The sequence below is a fragment of the Blastomyces gilchristii genome, assembly GCF_000003855.2.
Source record: "Blastomyces gilchristii SLH14081 genomic scaffold supercont1.25, whole genome shotgun sequence".
In the NCBI taxonomy this organism is placed as follows: domain Eukaryota; kingdom Fungi; phylum Ascomycota; class Eurotiomycetes; order Onygenales; family Ajellomycetaceae; genus Blastomyces; species Blastomyces gilchristii.
Window position 1 is genome coordinate 336075 of NW_003101657.1, and position 17564 is coordinate 353638.

The window sequence follows — 17564 nt, forward strand, 5'->3', positions numbered from 1 at the left end:
TTAATTGTAGTGAAGCAATATATGGGACATGTTAGCGCCTTCAAAAGCTGGTGGAGATAATTAAGATAGAGTGGTGATTTAGGATATCTATAGTATAGCAAGTAAATGATATAGAACATAAGTCAAATAAAACTGAGATAATCTATTGCCGAAAATCTCGTTTTCCATACCGTTTAAATGCTCTAAAACCAATCAATCCCCTCCTCAATATGAGATGTTCAAAAGCCCCGCCACTCCCAAATACCAAGAACTATCTATGTATATACCCATGCATAAGATAGGCTATAGCTCTTAGCCGACACACTTCCTCATCCCTGTTCCAGTTGATAAGACGGGCTGGGAGCTCGAGTGGTCTCGTGATCAACTGGCGTCCCTGTTTCACGCCGACGTACAGAATTGAGAGGATTGATATATGTATATATACACATACAAAGATAGCAGGATACATTTATGAGCTTACCCGAGCAGTGTTTTTACTCCACAGTCCGGTAATTAACCCACGCAGAACCCAAACACTCACCTCGAAAGCGCTGTTTGGCCCCTCATGGTAGTCCTTCAACCTGTTGTTGCTCAATGTCTCTGGCCAAAATCCAGGGCTTGCATTAGGGCAATGCCAAGCACGTGTTCTCACCAATGACGATTGTCGATGTTCGGATCAGCTGCAGCTGGCAACAGCAAACCTGGGAGGTTTGGCGGATTGCTGGCTCTGATAGGGCGAAAGCAACGAAATACCAAAAAAGAAGAGCGAACTTAATTAACCTGGAGTTTTACTTGGGATCGAATCCGCGGAGGAAGAGAGAGAGGTTTGTTATCCGTTCACCCATCCGTCCCTGAGAGTGTAGCTACACTACATCTCATTCTCTTTTACCGAGTACCCAGTTCTCGATATCGCGCCTCCACCACGTCTTCTCCGCATATCTGAGACTCTCTTCCTAGCCACTTCCTCATCCCCATCCGCCGTAAGCCAGGTTATGAAATGCCAGACCCCGTCGCTGGCGCGGGGAAAATGATTTCCGCCACAAAACGGCATAGCGACGAGAACCCTTACGAGCGGTCTCTGAGCACCAGTTCCGATTCCCTCTCCTCCTCCCGCTCAGGTCACCATTCCACCCGTCAGGTGGCTTCTACCTCTACTCCCGCTCCAAGCGAAGATACCCCGATTGCAACATCCAATGGTCGAGGGACGGAGAGGAATTATCGATCGACTGAGTATGCTGGTGGCGATTATTCACAGCAACCCGCGCAAACTCCACAACCACAACGGAAAGCATCTATGCACGGGCGTGATAATGGACCTGATGAGCAAGGGTCGAGCAATGCAAGAGAAGGAGGAGCAGGAGCCATATCTCGCCAGTATAAGCGGATAGTGGAAAAATATGGCAGTGTCGAGCTGGAGAATAAGGGAAGCGTCGCAAGAGATCATTTGGCACTTGGTAAATATATCATCCCATGTGATGGGAGCTGCGGATCTCATCTCATCATCCATCCTTAAAAACAAGAGGAAGAAAACTAAACTAACCACACCCCCCAAAAAACCAACACAGAACGCACATTCCTCGCCTGGCTCCGCACATCCCTCGCCTTCGCCTCGATCGGCATCGCAGTCACCCAACTCTTCCGCCTAAACAGCACCATCTCAGAATCAAACGCCCATCTCCTCTTCGACCCTTCACAAGCACAAGTACAACAACAACCCCCACCCCCTTTCTCCACAAACAACCCCCTCTACTCCGAACACCGATACATCCTTCCCCCCCCTCTCCCCGCCGACCTTATCTCCGACCACCACCACCAGCAGCAAACAACCCACACAACCCCCATCTCAACAGCCGCCAACGATATCCTCCTACACATCCAAAGCGGCAAACGCATGCGCAGCCTCGGCAAGCCGCTCGGCGCCACCTTCCTCAGCATTGCCATCGTGGTCCTCCTGATCGGCTTCCACAGATACTTCGAGGGCCAGTACTGGGTTATCCGCGGCAAGTTCCCCGCGAGCAGGGGCAGCATTGCCCTTGTGGCGTTCATTGCGGGGTCGCTGATGGTTAGTTGTCTGGTGGTCATCTTGACGATTTCGCCGGGGGCGTTGGAGCGGTGATATATATATAAACATATATATATATATGTGTGTGTGTGTGTGTGTGTGCGTTGCTTGTCTTGCCTTGTTATTTTTTATATCTCTTCTGTTGTCTTTTTTATTTAATCATTTATTGATGGCTGGATTTTCTCACGTTCCATGTGTGGTGTGGATCATTGCTAGATGAAATTTGCCTTGTGTAGTGTACATATAGGATGGTATTTTATCATTTACATACATACATACATGTACATACGTACGGACGTACGTACTGGGGGAGGGGACGGATATATGGAAACTGACAAGACGGCCGGCGGGCGCGATTACGAGTTGGTTTTTTTTTTCCCCCTTTCTTTTTTCAGCCCACTATACCTTAATCCGCGAGTCTAATACCCTTCCCCCATGTTTAGCATCTAACAAGAAACATACCATACCCCGTTTATTTTATTCAAAGAAAAGGCGGTAGAATGGATTTATAAGAAACATATCAGCTGTGATAATACCTATCTAATTCATCAGTTGAGCGGAAATCATAACCTATGTATGTATGGGCTATCACGGGAAGACTTATCTCCACATATTAGTCTCTATATACCATACCTGTCCGAAAGAAGATGGGTAGAAATATCTAAGTAGGGAGCGAATTTCCTCTGATACATACATTCCTCCTATACCTATACATTACAGACTACAGAGTACATACATACTATCTATAGGTATCAATAAAGAGTAACGAAAAGAAACATTATTCTGTATTTTTTTTCCTATAGCGATGCTATGGTCTAGTTTCTTTATTCTTTCTTTCCTTCTTCCTGTCTTCATGATTAGAACGAGCGGAACATAAAAGTAAAAACCAAAAACTAACTCAGAAAAGAGGAAAACCATACAGTTGACTGAGTAAATGAATGTCTGTGGAAGAAAGAAAAGAAAACTGATAAGAGAGAGATGATTTATTGATTGGTAAAAGCAGGGGAAAGAAAATATTGCAATAAAAGAATTAAATGGAAAGAAGAAAAAAAGCCTCCATAAGTCAATGGGTCCCATCCATGATATCGTTGTTGCCTGATGTTTACGCCGCCAGCCGAAAGTGAAAAAAGAAAAAAAAAGGAAATTAAAATGTCGAGCAAACGAGACAGAATGTAATGAGAATCGAAAGACAAATAGAGCAACAGGGGGAATTTAAGACGGAAATGAAAATGAGAACGGGAAAAAAAGAAAAAAAGAAAAGGAAAGGAAAACGGAAACTAGAAATGAAGAGACTAATAAAAGTAGAAGCTGCAAAAAATGATGATGTTGAAATGAAGTTAAGATGAAAAAGTGCAAGATGATAGAACAAAAAAGAGCAAAAGCAAAAATATGACTTTCACATACATAAACCGGACAGATCGCTCTTTTACTGTCAGAATATTTTCGGTTCTTATGGTTGATGATGCTCATGATATAAACTCAAACAACGGAGGTGAGAGGGTAGAGGCGTTGATATTGGTAATGGTAGTAGAATCAATCAGTTTCCCTTTGCTTCTCCTTCGCCCTCCAAAAATGCATCAACCGACTAATCCGATGCCCCTTTTTCTTACTCTTCTCAGTGTCGTCGCGCGGTGCTTTCTCCTCGTAACTAAGCTTCGATTTCTCGCCGGTGCTCCCCGTGACGAGCTTGGAAAGACTGACCAGGCTGGACCGTTTGGGTGCATTCGAGCGACTGGTTCGTCGGGATGTGGCTGCGGAAAACGAGGAGGCTCGGTCGCCGGGGCCACGGGCGTAGAAGCTAGAGGAAAACCTGGGCATGGTACCCGTTGTGGTGGAAGCACTGCTAGTTAGGGATGGGACATCTTCGGCAGAGTCGTGGCGATAGTTATAATCGGATGTGCCCGGGTCCATGCTGTAGCCAGAATGGAATGTCTGGCGGTCTCGATCCGTCATTGTTGAAGAAGCAGTTGTTAATCGGGGAGGTTCGAATGAGATATTGGAAGCGTTTGGGGACGGGAAGCTGAGGACGGGAACGTCCGGAACGGGGGTTTTGGGCATCGTCGAGTAGACATAATCCGGTGACGTGGAAGGGCGTTTATCCGGAAGAATTGTAGGCTTCTCAGCTGACATCGGCCAATTCTCGACTTCTACTATCTCGATATCGTCAGACCGTTGGGAGTTGTGTGAATGGCCACATATCCCAGTCGCAATTGAACTTGGAGTAAGTGGAGAATCCTCAATTTGGGATGGCCCGGGATGACTGCTGGCTGTCTCGCAATCTGTGTCAGCAACCGCGACTGGGGGATTCTTAGAATCCATAGCTTCAATACCAAGACTAGGTGGCGATAACGAATTGCTCTCATTATTTTTCGAAGGTGCACCTGTCACTGTGGCAGACGAATTACTCTCAAACGAGTGATTTGCTTCGTCATTTGAAGCTACAGGTGAGGATGTCTCGGACACTGAACTAGGTGATTCAGCAACATCTGTTTCAGCAAGGAAAGCATCTTCCTCCTCTTCATAGAAAACGTCTGGGTTCGTAAGAGTCGATGTTCCACCGAACCTGCCGAGTCCAAGTGCACTGCGATCAAAGGGAGGCATTTCCGGAGCGCTTTCTGCACGACGATGATACCGCATTTCCGGTCCAACAAATTCTCCTCTTCGGCCACCACTGTACATACGTTTTGTAGCAGCAGAGAATCCACTTCCAGAATTACGGTCAGATCCCATTTCTGGGGTATTAAAAGGTCCAAGAGCAGCGTCTAAGTCGATTACAGGGCTAAACATATCGGAATCTGTTCCTTGTTCATAAAAGCTTCGTGGTTTCCAAGAGGATTCCAGTGAAAATGTATCCTTTGTTTCAGTGGTATCCAAATTTCTAGGAGCATCAGGTAGCGTAGGTGTCCGTAAAATAATCACATTATCGTCATCAAAGTTGATTTCCGCCATTGACCCGATTTCCGAGTTGGTTCGACTAAGAATGGGCGGAGGAGTCGGTGCTTTTCTCGACAGCGGCTTTTTTGAGCGCTTCTTCGCCTTTCGCGTCAGAATACCAGCCCATGAACGTACCTTCTTCGGCTTCTTGCTTGGCTTCCTCTCTGGTGAAGTTCGGGGTCGATCCTGACTAGATGCAGTGGGCTCTAGTTTTGGAAGTGAAGCGGAACCCTTTTTGGACATGGAGATATTAGTGAACTTGTTATATCCTTCAATTATATTCTTCTTGAGAGGAGGGAGTTCTGGAGCGTCAGATGAAGACTTGTTCAGACCAGCAACGGACGCAGAAGCAGAAAGTGGTCTTTTTTGGGGTGGATTTTCGTTTGTTGAGTCGGATGTCCCGTGGATTTGGTCCAGTGAAGGTCCAGCTGTTTTCGGACGAGTCTGTGGCTTTTCTGTGGTTATCGTGTTAGCAGCTGACGATGCCCTACTTCCATGGCCATGGTGACAGACGGTAGACATGCTACCCTCTGAGGAAATGGTTGAGAGCGGGCGATGTGAGCTGGGAGAGGATTTCGCCATCTGACTACGAGGATTTGAATTCGAATTCGGGATGGAGAGACTCAAGCCGGGGGAGATGGGAGGTGTATGTGGGGTCAAGTTAGGGAATGAACGGGAGCTCGGTCTGGCTATATCCTCGTTCAGCGCATGTTGCTGTCTAAGATCTGCAGGAGTTACTGGCGCGCTACCTCCCACCGGTATTGGCGGGAACGCTTTTGTAATTGTTGTCAAGTCCATGCTCGAAATGGCAGCGGACCGACGATGGTGGTGGCCACGTCGCCCAGGGCCAGGGCCACTCAGGCCTGGTCCTGGCGTGGGAAGAGGTGGCGGCGTCGGAAGCACATTGCTCTCCAACATTGGCGGCCCTAATGACCCTACAGGTTCACTGCCATTCAGTTCACTTGGACGTCGACGATGGCCGACAGGACGTAAATTTGGTGTCGTGGGTGGGGGAGACGTAGAAGAAGCAGCTGGATCAGGCGCCTGCGGAAATGAAAAGGCAGGAAGCGGAGCAGGTGAACGATTAGACGTGGGCTTGGGAGACGGAGGCTCGTGTTGTGGGAAAACGAACGGCGGGTTAGGCGCTGGAATAGTGGCTGACAGACGCCGGGAATTCTGCATGTCGTAAGAGGTCCTCGAGGAATCCAGGGACAGATGCTGAGCCTGGGCAGAGGAAAGAGATAGAGAAGTCATCATGAACAGTACCAGCGCCAGCCGGTGCAGTACTCGTTCACGCAGGCTAAAATATTTTTGCTCTCCACGAGATATAAACAGGCGATTAACAACTAACTTCACCTGTCCAGCAGAATGACGGAAATTTAGATATTGTTATCGCGAAGATTGCCTCCGGCTAAGCCCTAGGCACAAGACAACACAACACAACACAACCCCTTCTTCTTTCAGGCAGCCCGCCGTTATTCACTCCAAATATACATTTGGCCCCTCCCGGCAGAGGCGGCTTCGGCAGCGTAGAGATGTGGACAGGGACCGTAACCCGTCGAGCGGTGAATGACAGAGAATACAACAGTAGGGACGGGAGTTGCAATTAGATAGAAGGTATATTCGTCAGAAGGCTGTCATAAGCTATTGATCACAAAGTGAAGGAGAGAGAGACGGTAAGGAGCGGACGGCCACGACGAATGGCCAGGAGACAGGGTGGGACTAGGAAAGGAGCGAAATGGTGGACAGAGGGAAAGTATGAAGAAATGAACGAGAAGAAAAGGAAGAAGATGTGGATAAAAGCGTAGGAGGAGAGGAGGGGGAGGGGGAGGAAGGGGAGGAAGAAGAGGAAGAAGAGGAAGAAGAGGAAGAAGAGGAAGAAGAGGTTAGAGATGGAAAATGAAGATGTTGAGATAGAGACAAGACAAGACAGAGAGCGGACGAAGAAGCCAAAAGGGAAACGCTGCCGCCAAGACCCAGCAACCAACACCAACACAAGGCAAGGGACGGCGCGGGATGGATTAGTCATGCAGCTAGTCCCTCGGGAAATCGCGGGAGGGCAATTTTGGGGGGGAGCGAGACACACGCTGATTGGCTGCACGCTGGTACCTTGTGTCTTGTAATAATGAAATAGGTAACCTACTCGGTACGTACCTGACAAATTCTCGGTACGTTACGGGAACGGACGGCGAAGATACCGGACTTTTATTACCAAGTTCCTCCGTTCTCCTGTGTATGAGACACTCAATTGTATTTCCGCCTGCTCTGTACGCCCGGTTCCTGTCCCAGGTCAGATTGGCGTGGTGGAATGGTATTTTTTCAATATTAAATAGTATTACTTTACTCCGTTAAGTTACATCTTCCTCGAATCTCTAATACTCCTAACTCTGTATTCTGTACTAAATATGTACACAGATCCGTACCGTACCCGGATCGACATCCTGAATCCATACTCCATCCCCTCGACAGCTTCAAGTGCGCAGGGAATTGCCTGTTCGTCCCTGCGAGCTTATCCAAAGCACGGGCAAACTGCCCTGTCTAAGTGCTGCTGAGTCCCCTGTGTGCTGCTGCATGCATGGCTGTTGATTCTTGTTCCTGAAGAACTTGCTTGGCACATTGTCACCGCTGTCTTATCCGTCTTAGGTAGTATTAACGATCTTGTCATTTTTAGAGTAAAAAAGTCAGTTTTATATTAATATATTATTTAATACCAAGGTTGGTGATATTAACAATATCTCCTCTCCTCCACTCCACGCTCCACATGATCCACATATGTCATGTGCGAATCGAGGTTTTCATATACTATTGTGGCGCAGCGCGTGCATTATCATCCACATTATTATTATTATTATTTATATTGAAAAGATCCTCAAAACATAACTAACTATCCCAAACCGGGACGGGAGTTTAGTCGTTCTCACAAAATCCAATCATGAGCAGAGATATAGCTACATATCCAGCAAGCTCAGTATCAACATGGGATCTACTTCCATGACGCAGAAAACCAAATGTTTTGACCCGTTAATGAATTCGTTTCGACGATCTCACTACGGAACTACTGACCCTGGCGCGCATCAAATAGTTCAAGATCTCCGGCTCGTAAATTCGTAATTACGTCGCTTGTTTCAGCTCCCACCGACAACATTTGGACCGTCGCCGGAGCTCCCGGCTCCCGAGTCCCTTTTTGACTTGACAAAGAGCAGCGTCATTCTACCACCACAGACTGTACTTTTCTGAATTTAATAAGTATAGGTCGTAATCAGTATGAAGCTTAAAAAAAAACCATAGTGACCAGCCTATAACTACTAATTTTACCCTATCCTATCAAAGAGAAATGCCCTCTCACACCCCTGGATGCTGAAGAACAGCAACAAGGACACCTCACCTGGGCCACTTTCCCCCACAATGCCAAATTGCAAATTGCCAATCACTGCCAGCCGCCAGCCTGAACCGCCGCCAAACGCTGCCAATCAGCGGCTGTCACTTGTTTACTACGTACTGCGTAGGTTGCGTTCGCTTCTGGGGGCTCCGCTAGTATCCATGGATGCGCTACTGGGGCACTTAGTGAAGGTGCTATGAGGATCGACTGCAAAAATCCCATTTTGCACTTCCATCCGCAAGGTTGGCTGAGCGCGGGTGTATCAGTTTTTTGCAAAAATTGTCAGGATGAAAGAATGGGTTGTATGCAATGGTATTGATGAATACAATGAGTTTATTTTGGCAGGAAGCAAGCAAGCAAGAATCTAGCTTGATTCATTGAGAAAGGTGGAATGTTGTAGAGGGCCACTCAAGGCAATGAACAAGTTTTTACTGTACTCCTGCTTGTCCTCACAATTAGATGCTGATTGTTTATAAGAAGTCCATATATGCAAGTAGAGATAACTCTGTTCTGACACTTACTTCATATGAGCTTGCTCTATAATATGCTATTAATTTCTTGTTTAATTGAGCTTCTCTGTGTATGTTATGAGTTAACAAGTAGTTTTACAGTTCACTTTTTGAAAGTGAAGTGAAAGAATCATGTCTTAAGCAAGATAAGCCTTGAACAAATGACTCAAGATGATACAGAGAATTATTGTATCTCATTTTTCCTCTTCATTTTGATCATTTTTGAATTCTCAAAGTGCTGTGTTTGATTAGATAAAACTTGCTGGGTCTGAAAGAGATTGACAGGTTTGACACAGAGTATGCTCAGTCAATAATGAGTGTGGAAATTTATAATAATGGTATTGGAATATATCTATCTATTCCCTGTTGACATTTTGTCTTTGCTTTAAGGTATGTATAACAGAAGAACAAGAGAGAATTCCTCACATCAAACAAATCAGCTCACACTGTGTATACATAATCAAGTTAAATCAACTGAGCTTTGTCGTTAATAATATGGTAGCCCGGGGCGCCGGGGCCGGGGGCAGGAGCAGGCAAGCCACCACTATGTACGCTGTAAGGATGGGTGACCGGGTGCGGCTAGCAGGAGCCAGTCGTCTTATGGTCTTTTTGGCCTAGTGGTAGTTAGAGCAGAGCCCGGACCCGGCAGCTTATAACCATGCTGTATCAAACAGTTTACTCAAGTAATGCTGTTTTCTTCTCTCTGATGCTTTTTCTTTTAAATAGTACTTTCCTATGAGCAGCTTCTACAGTTCTTGATGTGAGTTGGTTTTCAACATACTGAATGATTGAAAACTTGCTTCTCACTGGAAAATATTATTCATTATAGCTGACAGACTTCTGCAGCTGAGACTGGCAATGAATATATTCATCTATATTAATCTTTCTTCCCAGCTTTGATTGAAGCTCGTCTGCGAAAAATGACATTTATCTGGTAAGAAACAAACATGCAGGATAAATATGTGTTGCTTAAAATAATATCACCAGTTCTGTATAATCCCATGTTTTTTTTATTTTCATGTTCGAAAAGCGTAACATAATTATCTCCCCAAGAACCAACATCCATGGAAGATCATCATCAGGCCGGCCCTTCAGCATCCGGGGTGCACGCCGGGGTTCCCTTGTTCTGAGCAAGGGAAAAATTAGAAGGGGACGTGGGGGCGTTATTTTTTGAACACTTTCGAGGGACGACATTGTTTAAAATAATAGCGAGGGATGAGCGGGACGCTTTCTATCTACTATCTCTTCATTTACTGGCATTAACTTTTATAATCTCTGACAGAGATCTATAAATGTAGGATTAGCAGGAAGGATGAGGGGAATCCTGGTTGTTCCTCCATAGTATATGTATGCTGACGTTTGCAGGGAGCGGAGACCTTGTGAGGGAAGATGTGAATATAGCACTGGATTTGGATGGATTTCGTTGTCTGTACAATTGTGTCCTGGGTAGGCATTTATATGAGAGTATTAGATATCGAAGATCACCAATCTATGCCCGGCGTGAAAGCAAAAGAGTGCCCAAATACAGCTCTCAAATTTATTATATCCAAGCACCTCAGTCATCTACCCTTATCCGCCCGTGTCATGCTCAAACCCTGGCTCTTCAAGAAAGGCAGCAACGGGGGTATTTGTTCTCTTTTCTCGCTTCACCGAGGATGCAGATGATGGATATTGCTTCACAGACATGGCATGCTGTGGCATTGCATGGCATGATTTCATTGACATAAAACATGCAGTGTATGTCTGTATGCATGTATCTGTATCTGCACATTGGCTGTTGACTACAGTGGTTTTACATATATGTATGCAGGTAGATAAGATATGTTCTTCAAGCCAGCCGCTCTGTCCCTCCCAACCTCACCTGGGGCTCCGGAATGTTGGCCGCCCGCCCCTCCAACTTGTTACTAGAGTGGGTAGGATATGCAGTAGTAGTAGTAACTAGTGTATGGTTCAGATGAAGTTACATTTTGTCTTTAGCTCACAGTCTGAAAGCCAAGTCTGACTAAATCATATATAGTAATATATTAACTACAATAGGACTAGTATCGCTGGAGTGTGCCTGTATGATGAGTATTATGTGGAATTAATTAAGCTTTTACACTGTAAAACCTGCAAAAAATCCATTTGACTCGTGTACGCCAAAATTTCACGTATCACGGGGCTTAAACCAATTTTAAAAAATGCGCTCGGCTTTTGTTCCTGTTTCCGATCCTGCCTCTGTGACATCTTTCAAGAAACGTGTTTCAACTAATAACCATGGGGTTTCATCCGCAGAGTCTAGGCACCGGACCTATATTTCCTTCTATGATTTTAGGGTTTTGGTGGTCAGCAGCTTGCAGATTTGAGGGAAATTTCCAAGAGGATAGCAATATAACTAAGTTCGAAAATAAATCCTTGCTCCGACTGAGAGGAATATATTTATGTAGTTAAAGCCGGTTCGGTTGTTGGAGCCGAACGAACCTTCGGCCGGTACATGTTCGGGTTTTGCTGCTGACGGTTGACACCGGAGTGAGTGCAGACTCAACGCATGCAATTTTATTCTCGACAAAGCGCACGAAAGATACAGAGAACAATGTTAATTCTTCAATGTCGATAAGGGTTATGACTTCATTCAAGAGAAAGGCAAAAACAACTCCTCCTCTGCACTCTGTTGGAGTAGACGTCAATAGAGGAATGTTGTAACGGGGAGGATTTCGAGTGGCAAAGCATTTCTTGTATCAATTTTCACTTCGAGATCGGCTGAAGAGAAATATGTATGCAAATCTGCTTGTCAGGGGCCACAGGTCACTAAATCTGCAGCTACTGCCGCCGGTTTGCGCAAACCCATACCCATCATGATTGCGTTTCTTGTTCCACCTCAAAACACTGATGATTGGGTTGGTGACATCGGCTACACTATGAGTTATCCATTTTGTGCTTTGTGATTGCTTGAAACCAGCTAATATCCCTCATAGTTCTTCAACTGCATCAAATTTTATGAGAAGGGAAACTCAAAATCAAGAATCAAATTGATTGCGACTCACAGACAGGAGAAAGTTGAATCCGCTCCACATTGAAGGTCAATAAATTCTATTTGATAGAACCCATGCTCTGGATGCTATCATGGCTTCAATTCAAGTGATGCAAGAATGATGCTTGACAGCCATCACTTTTGAATATCTTGATGATAGTTATCCCAATGCGAAATCTGTGGATTTCTTCTTTTCTCTGAAATCATTGGGAAGAGTATTCTTTATTCCACACATGTGAACCAAATCACTCACTGCTTCTGACAGCATTGGGACCCAGGAGAGGAGAGGGTATGCAGCACAGGTTCATACATACATACTCAATTCACATGCATGTTACGCAATGTGAAGCTAACAAGCAATTTTGCCTGTGGTGGCTGAGGAAGTAATATCCGTCCCCCTTGCTTTTGGATCCAGCTGCAAGATAGCAGTCCTTAGTACATGTACATGTACATACATCCACTGTGGTAGAAGAGGAAAGCTGGACCGGGGGCAGCTATCTAGCAAGGAATTTCTCAATTCCTTTCTCGCGCATCATGGAGCTAGATCTTCCTTGATCTTCAGCTGAGCCCCCACATTCAGCCTTAAAAACGATTGGCAAGAGGGTACCGGTTCTTGGTGTCACCCCGAGACTCGGTCTTCTCCGATTCCGAATAACTAGCCATGTCAATTGAGCGGCTTTTTGACTTGGGGGTGGGTGGCCCTAGTGGAAGTAGTATCCGGAGTATTCTGATGGTTAAAGGAATCTTGCCAAGATACTGCACTTTCTTTGCTTCAAACACACCTGGTCAAAACAAGTTAGGATACATGCGATACGGTGGAAGAAGGAAAAAAAAAAAAAAAAAAAAAAAAAACCCTGGAGCGAAAACCCGGTACAAAACCGTTCCTCGGTGCAACGTACTGGCAAGCAATGATTAAATAGCAGGGGACTTTGCCTGTATGTATTGCTCACCCACTGATTGCTGCTTAATTAAAATATCTTAATGCACATGAGCCTCTGTGTGCAAAGATGTTGCAGAGCTAAGCTCAAAACAGAAGACCTCACAAGATTGATTTTACAGCTTATTATTAATAATAATAGAAGAGATAGAACTGTAAAAACATATAGAGATTCATTTTTCAGTGCAAAAGCATTAGCTAACTAAGCAAGAAAAAAAATAAAAAACATCTTACTCTGTCTCATCAGCTCATATATCATTCTCAAGAATAGTTTAAATAGTCTGAAGAAGACTTGTAATAGTTCTGAATTTGATCTTCAGAGCTGCATTCTTCTTGTACAGAGTCTCATTTTCAATACAAAGAGTTAAAATCTTAATATTATAATTATTAACTGACTCAACACTTACTGTCTATTTTTTTAAGACTCTAGTCTCTGTATTCTCAGCTGTAGAGTGTTTCTTGAATAAGCTCTTCTTCTTAACTTTCTTTCTCTTTTCATTCTTCTACTTCTTTTCTTTCACTTTATCATTCTTCTTACTGATATTAATTATGTATAACTATTAATTAATTGTATTAAAATTGATATATTTTATATTAAAAAGTAACTTACTTCTATAATAAGAGCAGTAACTTTCAGTGCTATTATAATAATAACTGATATAAGTTTTATAACACTGATTCAGAGTGCTGATATAGATGATAAAAGAGTCTTCTTCTTTAATACAGTAACTGCAGAGAACTATAAAAACAGTACTATAGAATTATAGAAGAAGAGCTTTATAATTTATATTGATTTTTATATTAATCTAATAACTCTCTTATAAGACTGACTTATAAGTATAGAGTAATTTAATGAGAGTCTGTAACTTCTTTAACAGCTTCTCAGACATTCTTTCAGTTAAATAAGTCAATGATTAACTTAATAATCTAGAACTAATAGATACAGCAGAGACAGACACAGATATAAATATAGAACTGAAAATGAGATTAACAGCTGATAATTTAACAGACTGAACAAGATTATTAAGAATTATACTAACTATTAGAATTATAATTTTCATCATTTTAAGAATCTTACTTACAATGAATATGTTTCAAGATATTATTTTCAGTTATAATAATAGTATTGATGATTTTTTGAACTTCTGATGAATTAATAGAGATAAATAATATAATTTCTGAAAAAAAAAAACAGCTAACAGAGATGAAAGATGAGAGATAAGATAAATTCTTTAAAGAGAAAGAAAACACTCTGAGATTTATTCACTTCTTCTTATACATGTGTTAATAGCTGCAAGAATTCAATATCTCTTATTATATAATATAATACAGGTCTTAATAACACAGATCTCAGAAGATTCTTAATCTTTCAGATTAAAGATATTATTATATTAAATCTGAGCTTGTAAGAATAAGTACTCGCAGGCGATTATTCGGGTGTTTGCAGCTTGGCGTGATATGTACTGTTAACTACTAGAAGTATTTGTGATAGAAAGATAAAATGTAGAGATTAAATGTATAATAGCATTCAAGCTGAGTTATGAATAGTATTCACAAACTTCAGTCTATATAGTTATATGTAGCCAAGGGCCGCTAGCTCTATTAATTACATAAGAGATAGAAATAGAGATAAAGAATCTGTGAGAAGTGAGATTTCTTACATACTTCTCTCTCTCTAAGACTTTATCTGTAAAGTCTTTCACTGAGTGACTTTATAGAATCAGCTCAGCACTGCAGTAATACTCACTAAAAATTCTTCACATCTATAAAAAATCTCAGTGAGGAAAAAATCCCTTATTACTGTAAAGAAAAAAGAGTCTGTCACTTAGTTTCTTATTTTATGAGATTCTTTGTAATCTACAGATTCTTCTCTAATTATCACACAGATTCATCTTATATCTTTTATATAGAAGAGTTTCAGTTGACTCTCAATTATTTTCACAAGATTCTTGTGTGATTATTATACAGATTCATCTCACAGATAAATCACTCTCTATGAGATCACTCTTATTAAAGAGAAGTATTTATAAGTTAATCTTTCATTTATTCTTATAAATTATTGTTCTTTGATACTGTAGAATTGTAAGGAATTTTTCATTCTTTTATTAACTCTATAGAATTTTAGAATCAAGATATCTACAGTCTGTAATTACTCTTTATAGTTATATAGAAAGATTCAGATCTGTAATTTATAATCACTCTTATTTACTAGAGTGATCTGACTGTTCTGTAGAATCACTTACAGTGTAAGTAAATCTCTCTAGAGTAGTATAAATATCTCAGATCTGTTTATAAAATCTCATCTTCTTTTTTCTTTTTCTGTAACAGCTCTTATTCTTATAAACTGTGAGTATCTTCATTCATCTGTGAAGTATTTTCACTCAGATAATAGAGAGAGAGTGTTTCTGATAATATCTGTATATTGATTCAAGAACTTCTCAAGAATAAAAATTTTTTTAATTTCAATATCTTTATAAACAATGTCTGATCACTACTGAGCTTCTTGTAAGTGTTCTCATAACTTCTCTAATCACTTTTTATCAGCTGATGAAGCAGAGATACTGCTGCTTACAACTGTGTCTTCACTCTCTTCAGCTCTGTCATCATATCTGATCTTTAAGTCAGCAGCTCATCTCATGTCTTTTTCAGATCAGTCTCTGACTTTAAGCAGTGTAGTCTCTCTCTTTGCTGTAAGTCTTCTCATAAGTAATTTCTTACAGACTCTAGCTAACAGTTCTTGTAAAGCTTCTGATGTTATCAGTGTCTTCTACAGCTCTGTAGATCTATGATCATCTCTCTTCTATCTGCACAATCTCTGATCAGATATATGCAAATATGCCTAGGTTTCTCATCAATGATTCTCACATCATGATGCATTTTCACAATCTTATTATTAATAGAAGATGAGTCTCTGAGTACCTGTAAAATTTGAGTAATTAAGATAATATAAATGTCATGAATTTGTAATAGAAGTTAATCTGAACAGATAAACTCTCTCTCTGTATCTCAATTATTTTCAGACTGAATACTTCAGTATAACTGAGAAAGTGAACATAGCTTTGTAAGAGATATCTAATCATATGCACAGATAGTCAGCTCTCAAGACTCTGCTATAACTGTATATACTCTGATATCTGACTTCTCTGAAGTCTGTGCATTTCTAGTAGTCTTTATATCAAATACAATAATTGTCTGTACTGTAGATATAATACTCTCTACTTCTTTAAAGAGAGAAATTGATAGTTATGAGAGAGTTGAATATCACAAATGTTGAGAATATAAGTGTGAGTTTTCTTTGTTTTTTCTTTATTAATCTCTAAATTGTGTTTGCAGCTCTGTTGTTTTCTGTTTTTTAACTTTTAATAAGAATATGATTTCTTCTTCTCTTATATACACTGCAGACTGTTCATCTCAGTAGAAACTCATCATCTTATAGACTAGAGCTTATAAATAACAGTATTAATATCTTTATCATAATCAGGTTCTTAGTGAAGATTATATCATTCTGACTTATCAGAATTTACAGTATGAAAGTCATGTCTTAGTTTTTATAGATATCTTATCTATCTAAATGATTCTCAAGTGAACTCATTTATCTTATCAGAATACTCTTGTCACTGAATCTTGAATCAGAGCTTGTAATCTCACTTCTCTGAGTTAATAATCTCTTTAATCTGATATTCTCTTTCACTCTCTAGTGCTTCATAGACAGAGTGATAAGTTATAGAATACTCTTCTGAGAATTTCTTATATTTATAGAGTAAAGAGACATGAAAAATATTATATATCTGTAACTTAGATGACAGTTTCAATCTATAGAACTATAAGCTAACTTTCTTCATAATCTTACAAGACTCTGTCTATAAGAGATTCAGCTTCTTACTAGATCTCTATATAATAATATTTTCTAGACTCAGTCAGACTTTATTATCTTTCTTAAAACTTTTTATAATATGCTTGAAGTCATAGTATCTCTTCTGATACTCTTGAGTCTTTCTCAAGAATTTATGAACTTTCTCTCAAATCTTCTGAATTCTCTCAGCTCATTCATGAGTATTATCACACTCTATAGTGTACTCTCACAGATTTATCAAGATTATTCACAGATAAGTCTCAGTGAGTATCTCAAAGAGAATTTTATCTATACTAACATATTTTAAGTTGTTATATATGAACTCTGTAAGTGATAATTAATACACTCAGTTATTCTGATTATAATTGATAAAGTATTACAGATATTATTTTAATATACTTATCAGATATTCTATCTGATCATCTATCTGTTAATGAAAAGCTGTGCTTAGATCTTATAAGATCTTCAGTATAGTTATTAGATTAGATCAGAACTCTTCTGTGAAGATTAATTCTCTATCTGAGACAATGTTTATAGATAACTCATACAACTGAACTACATTGTGAATAAAGATATAAGTTAAATTCTTTGACTTTAAGTTCTTGCAGATGAGTATAAAGTATATCATCTTAATAAAGTAATTCACTATTATTAACACACTGTCAAAGTAAGTATTATATATGTTCTTGCTTTCAGAGAGACTTATAAGAGCATTCATTTCTAGCTGTTTTCAAGATTCTCATAAGATGAGTAGAGAAGTAAGTTCTTTATATAGTCTGAACTACACTATTCACAAATTCTGATAAATAGTATAAGAATTCACTATCTTCTTTATAAGTTCTTATATCTTCAGTCAGAAGTATTTTCTTATAAGCAACTCATGAGTTTTAGTATCTGTAAA

General features: G+C 40.9%; 3 protein-coding genes across 5 annotated transcripts; 2 read left to right on the forward strand and 1 right to left on the reverse strand.

The window, feature by feature from the left end:
• The first annotated feature begins 375 nt into the window (after positions 1 to 375).
• BDBG_08618 lies at positions 376 to 2931 on the forward strand. 2 transcript variants are annotated; one of them, XM_002620992.2, is made up of 3 exons: positions 376 to 803; positions 937 to 1433; positions 1545 to 2931. In XM_002620992.2, exons 1-3 carry the CDS (start codon positions 634 to 636, stop codon positions 2093 to 2095), a joined length of 1218 nt encoding a protein of 405 aa, XP_002621038.1. In that variant the 5' UTR covers positions 376 to 633; the 3' UTR covers positions 2096 to 2931. The 2 variants fall into 2 exon arrangements, with proteins under 2 accessions (XP_002621038.1, XP_031580893.1); XM_031723654.1 differs by having other exon boundaries at positions 376 to 1433.
• Positions 2552 to 6912, reverse strand: BDBG_08619. Of its 2 annotated transcripts, XM_031723655.1 has the most exons (2): positions 3446 to 6912; positions 2552 to 2886 (listed from the first exon to the last, which is right to left on the reverse strand). In XM_031723655.1, the coding sequence occupies exon 1, from the start codon at positions 6230 to 6232 to the stop codon at positions 3575 to 3577; it is 2658 nt and encodes an 885-aa protein (XP_031580894.1). In that variant the 5' UTR covers positions 6233 to 6912; the 3' UTR covers positions 2552 to 2886; positions 3446 to 3574. The 2 variants fall into 2 exon arrangements, with proteins under 2 accessions (XP_031580894.1, XP_002621039.2); XM_002620993.2 differs by having other exon boundaries at positions 2552 to 6912.
• A 3143-nt stretch (positions 6913 to 10055) lies between these two features.
• On the forward strand, positions 10056 to 10850 carry BDBG_17801 (uncharacterized protein). The gene has a single exon (XM_031725448.1). The coding sequence runs from the start codon at positions 10213 to 10215 to the stop codon at positions 10588 to 10590; it is 378 nt and encodes a 125-aa protein (XP_031580895.1). The 5' UTR covers positions 10056 to 10212; the 3' UTR covers positions 10591 to 10850.
• Positions 10851 to 17564: the final 6714 nt, after the last annotated feature.

Bases quoted from the DNA above. Each gene is read 5' to 3' on its own strand.
- BDBG_08618 (XM_002620992.2), top strand. From the start codon at position 634: ATGACGATTGTCGATGTTCGGATCAGCTGCAGCTGGCAACAGCAAACC. The intron at 804-936 runs GTTTGTTATCCG...CTCTCTTCCTAG, and splicing joins CCGCGGAGGAAGAGAGAGAG to CCACTTCCTCATCCCCATCC. The intron at 1,434-1,544 runs GTAAATATATCA...AAACCAACACAG, and splicing joins AAGAGATCATTTGGCACTTG to AACGCACATTCCTCGCCTGG.
- BDBG_08619 (XM_031723655.1), bottom strand. From the start codon at position 6,232: ATGATGACTTCTCTATCTCTTTCCTCTGCCCAGGCTCAGCATCTGTCC.
- BDBG_17801 (XM_031725448.1), top strand. From the start codon at position 10,213: ATGCTGACGTTTGCAGGGAGCGGAGACCTTGTGAGGGAAGATGTGAAT.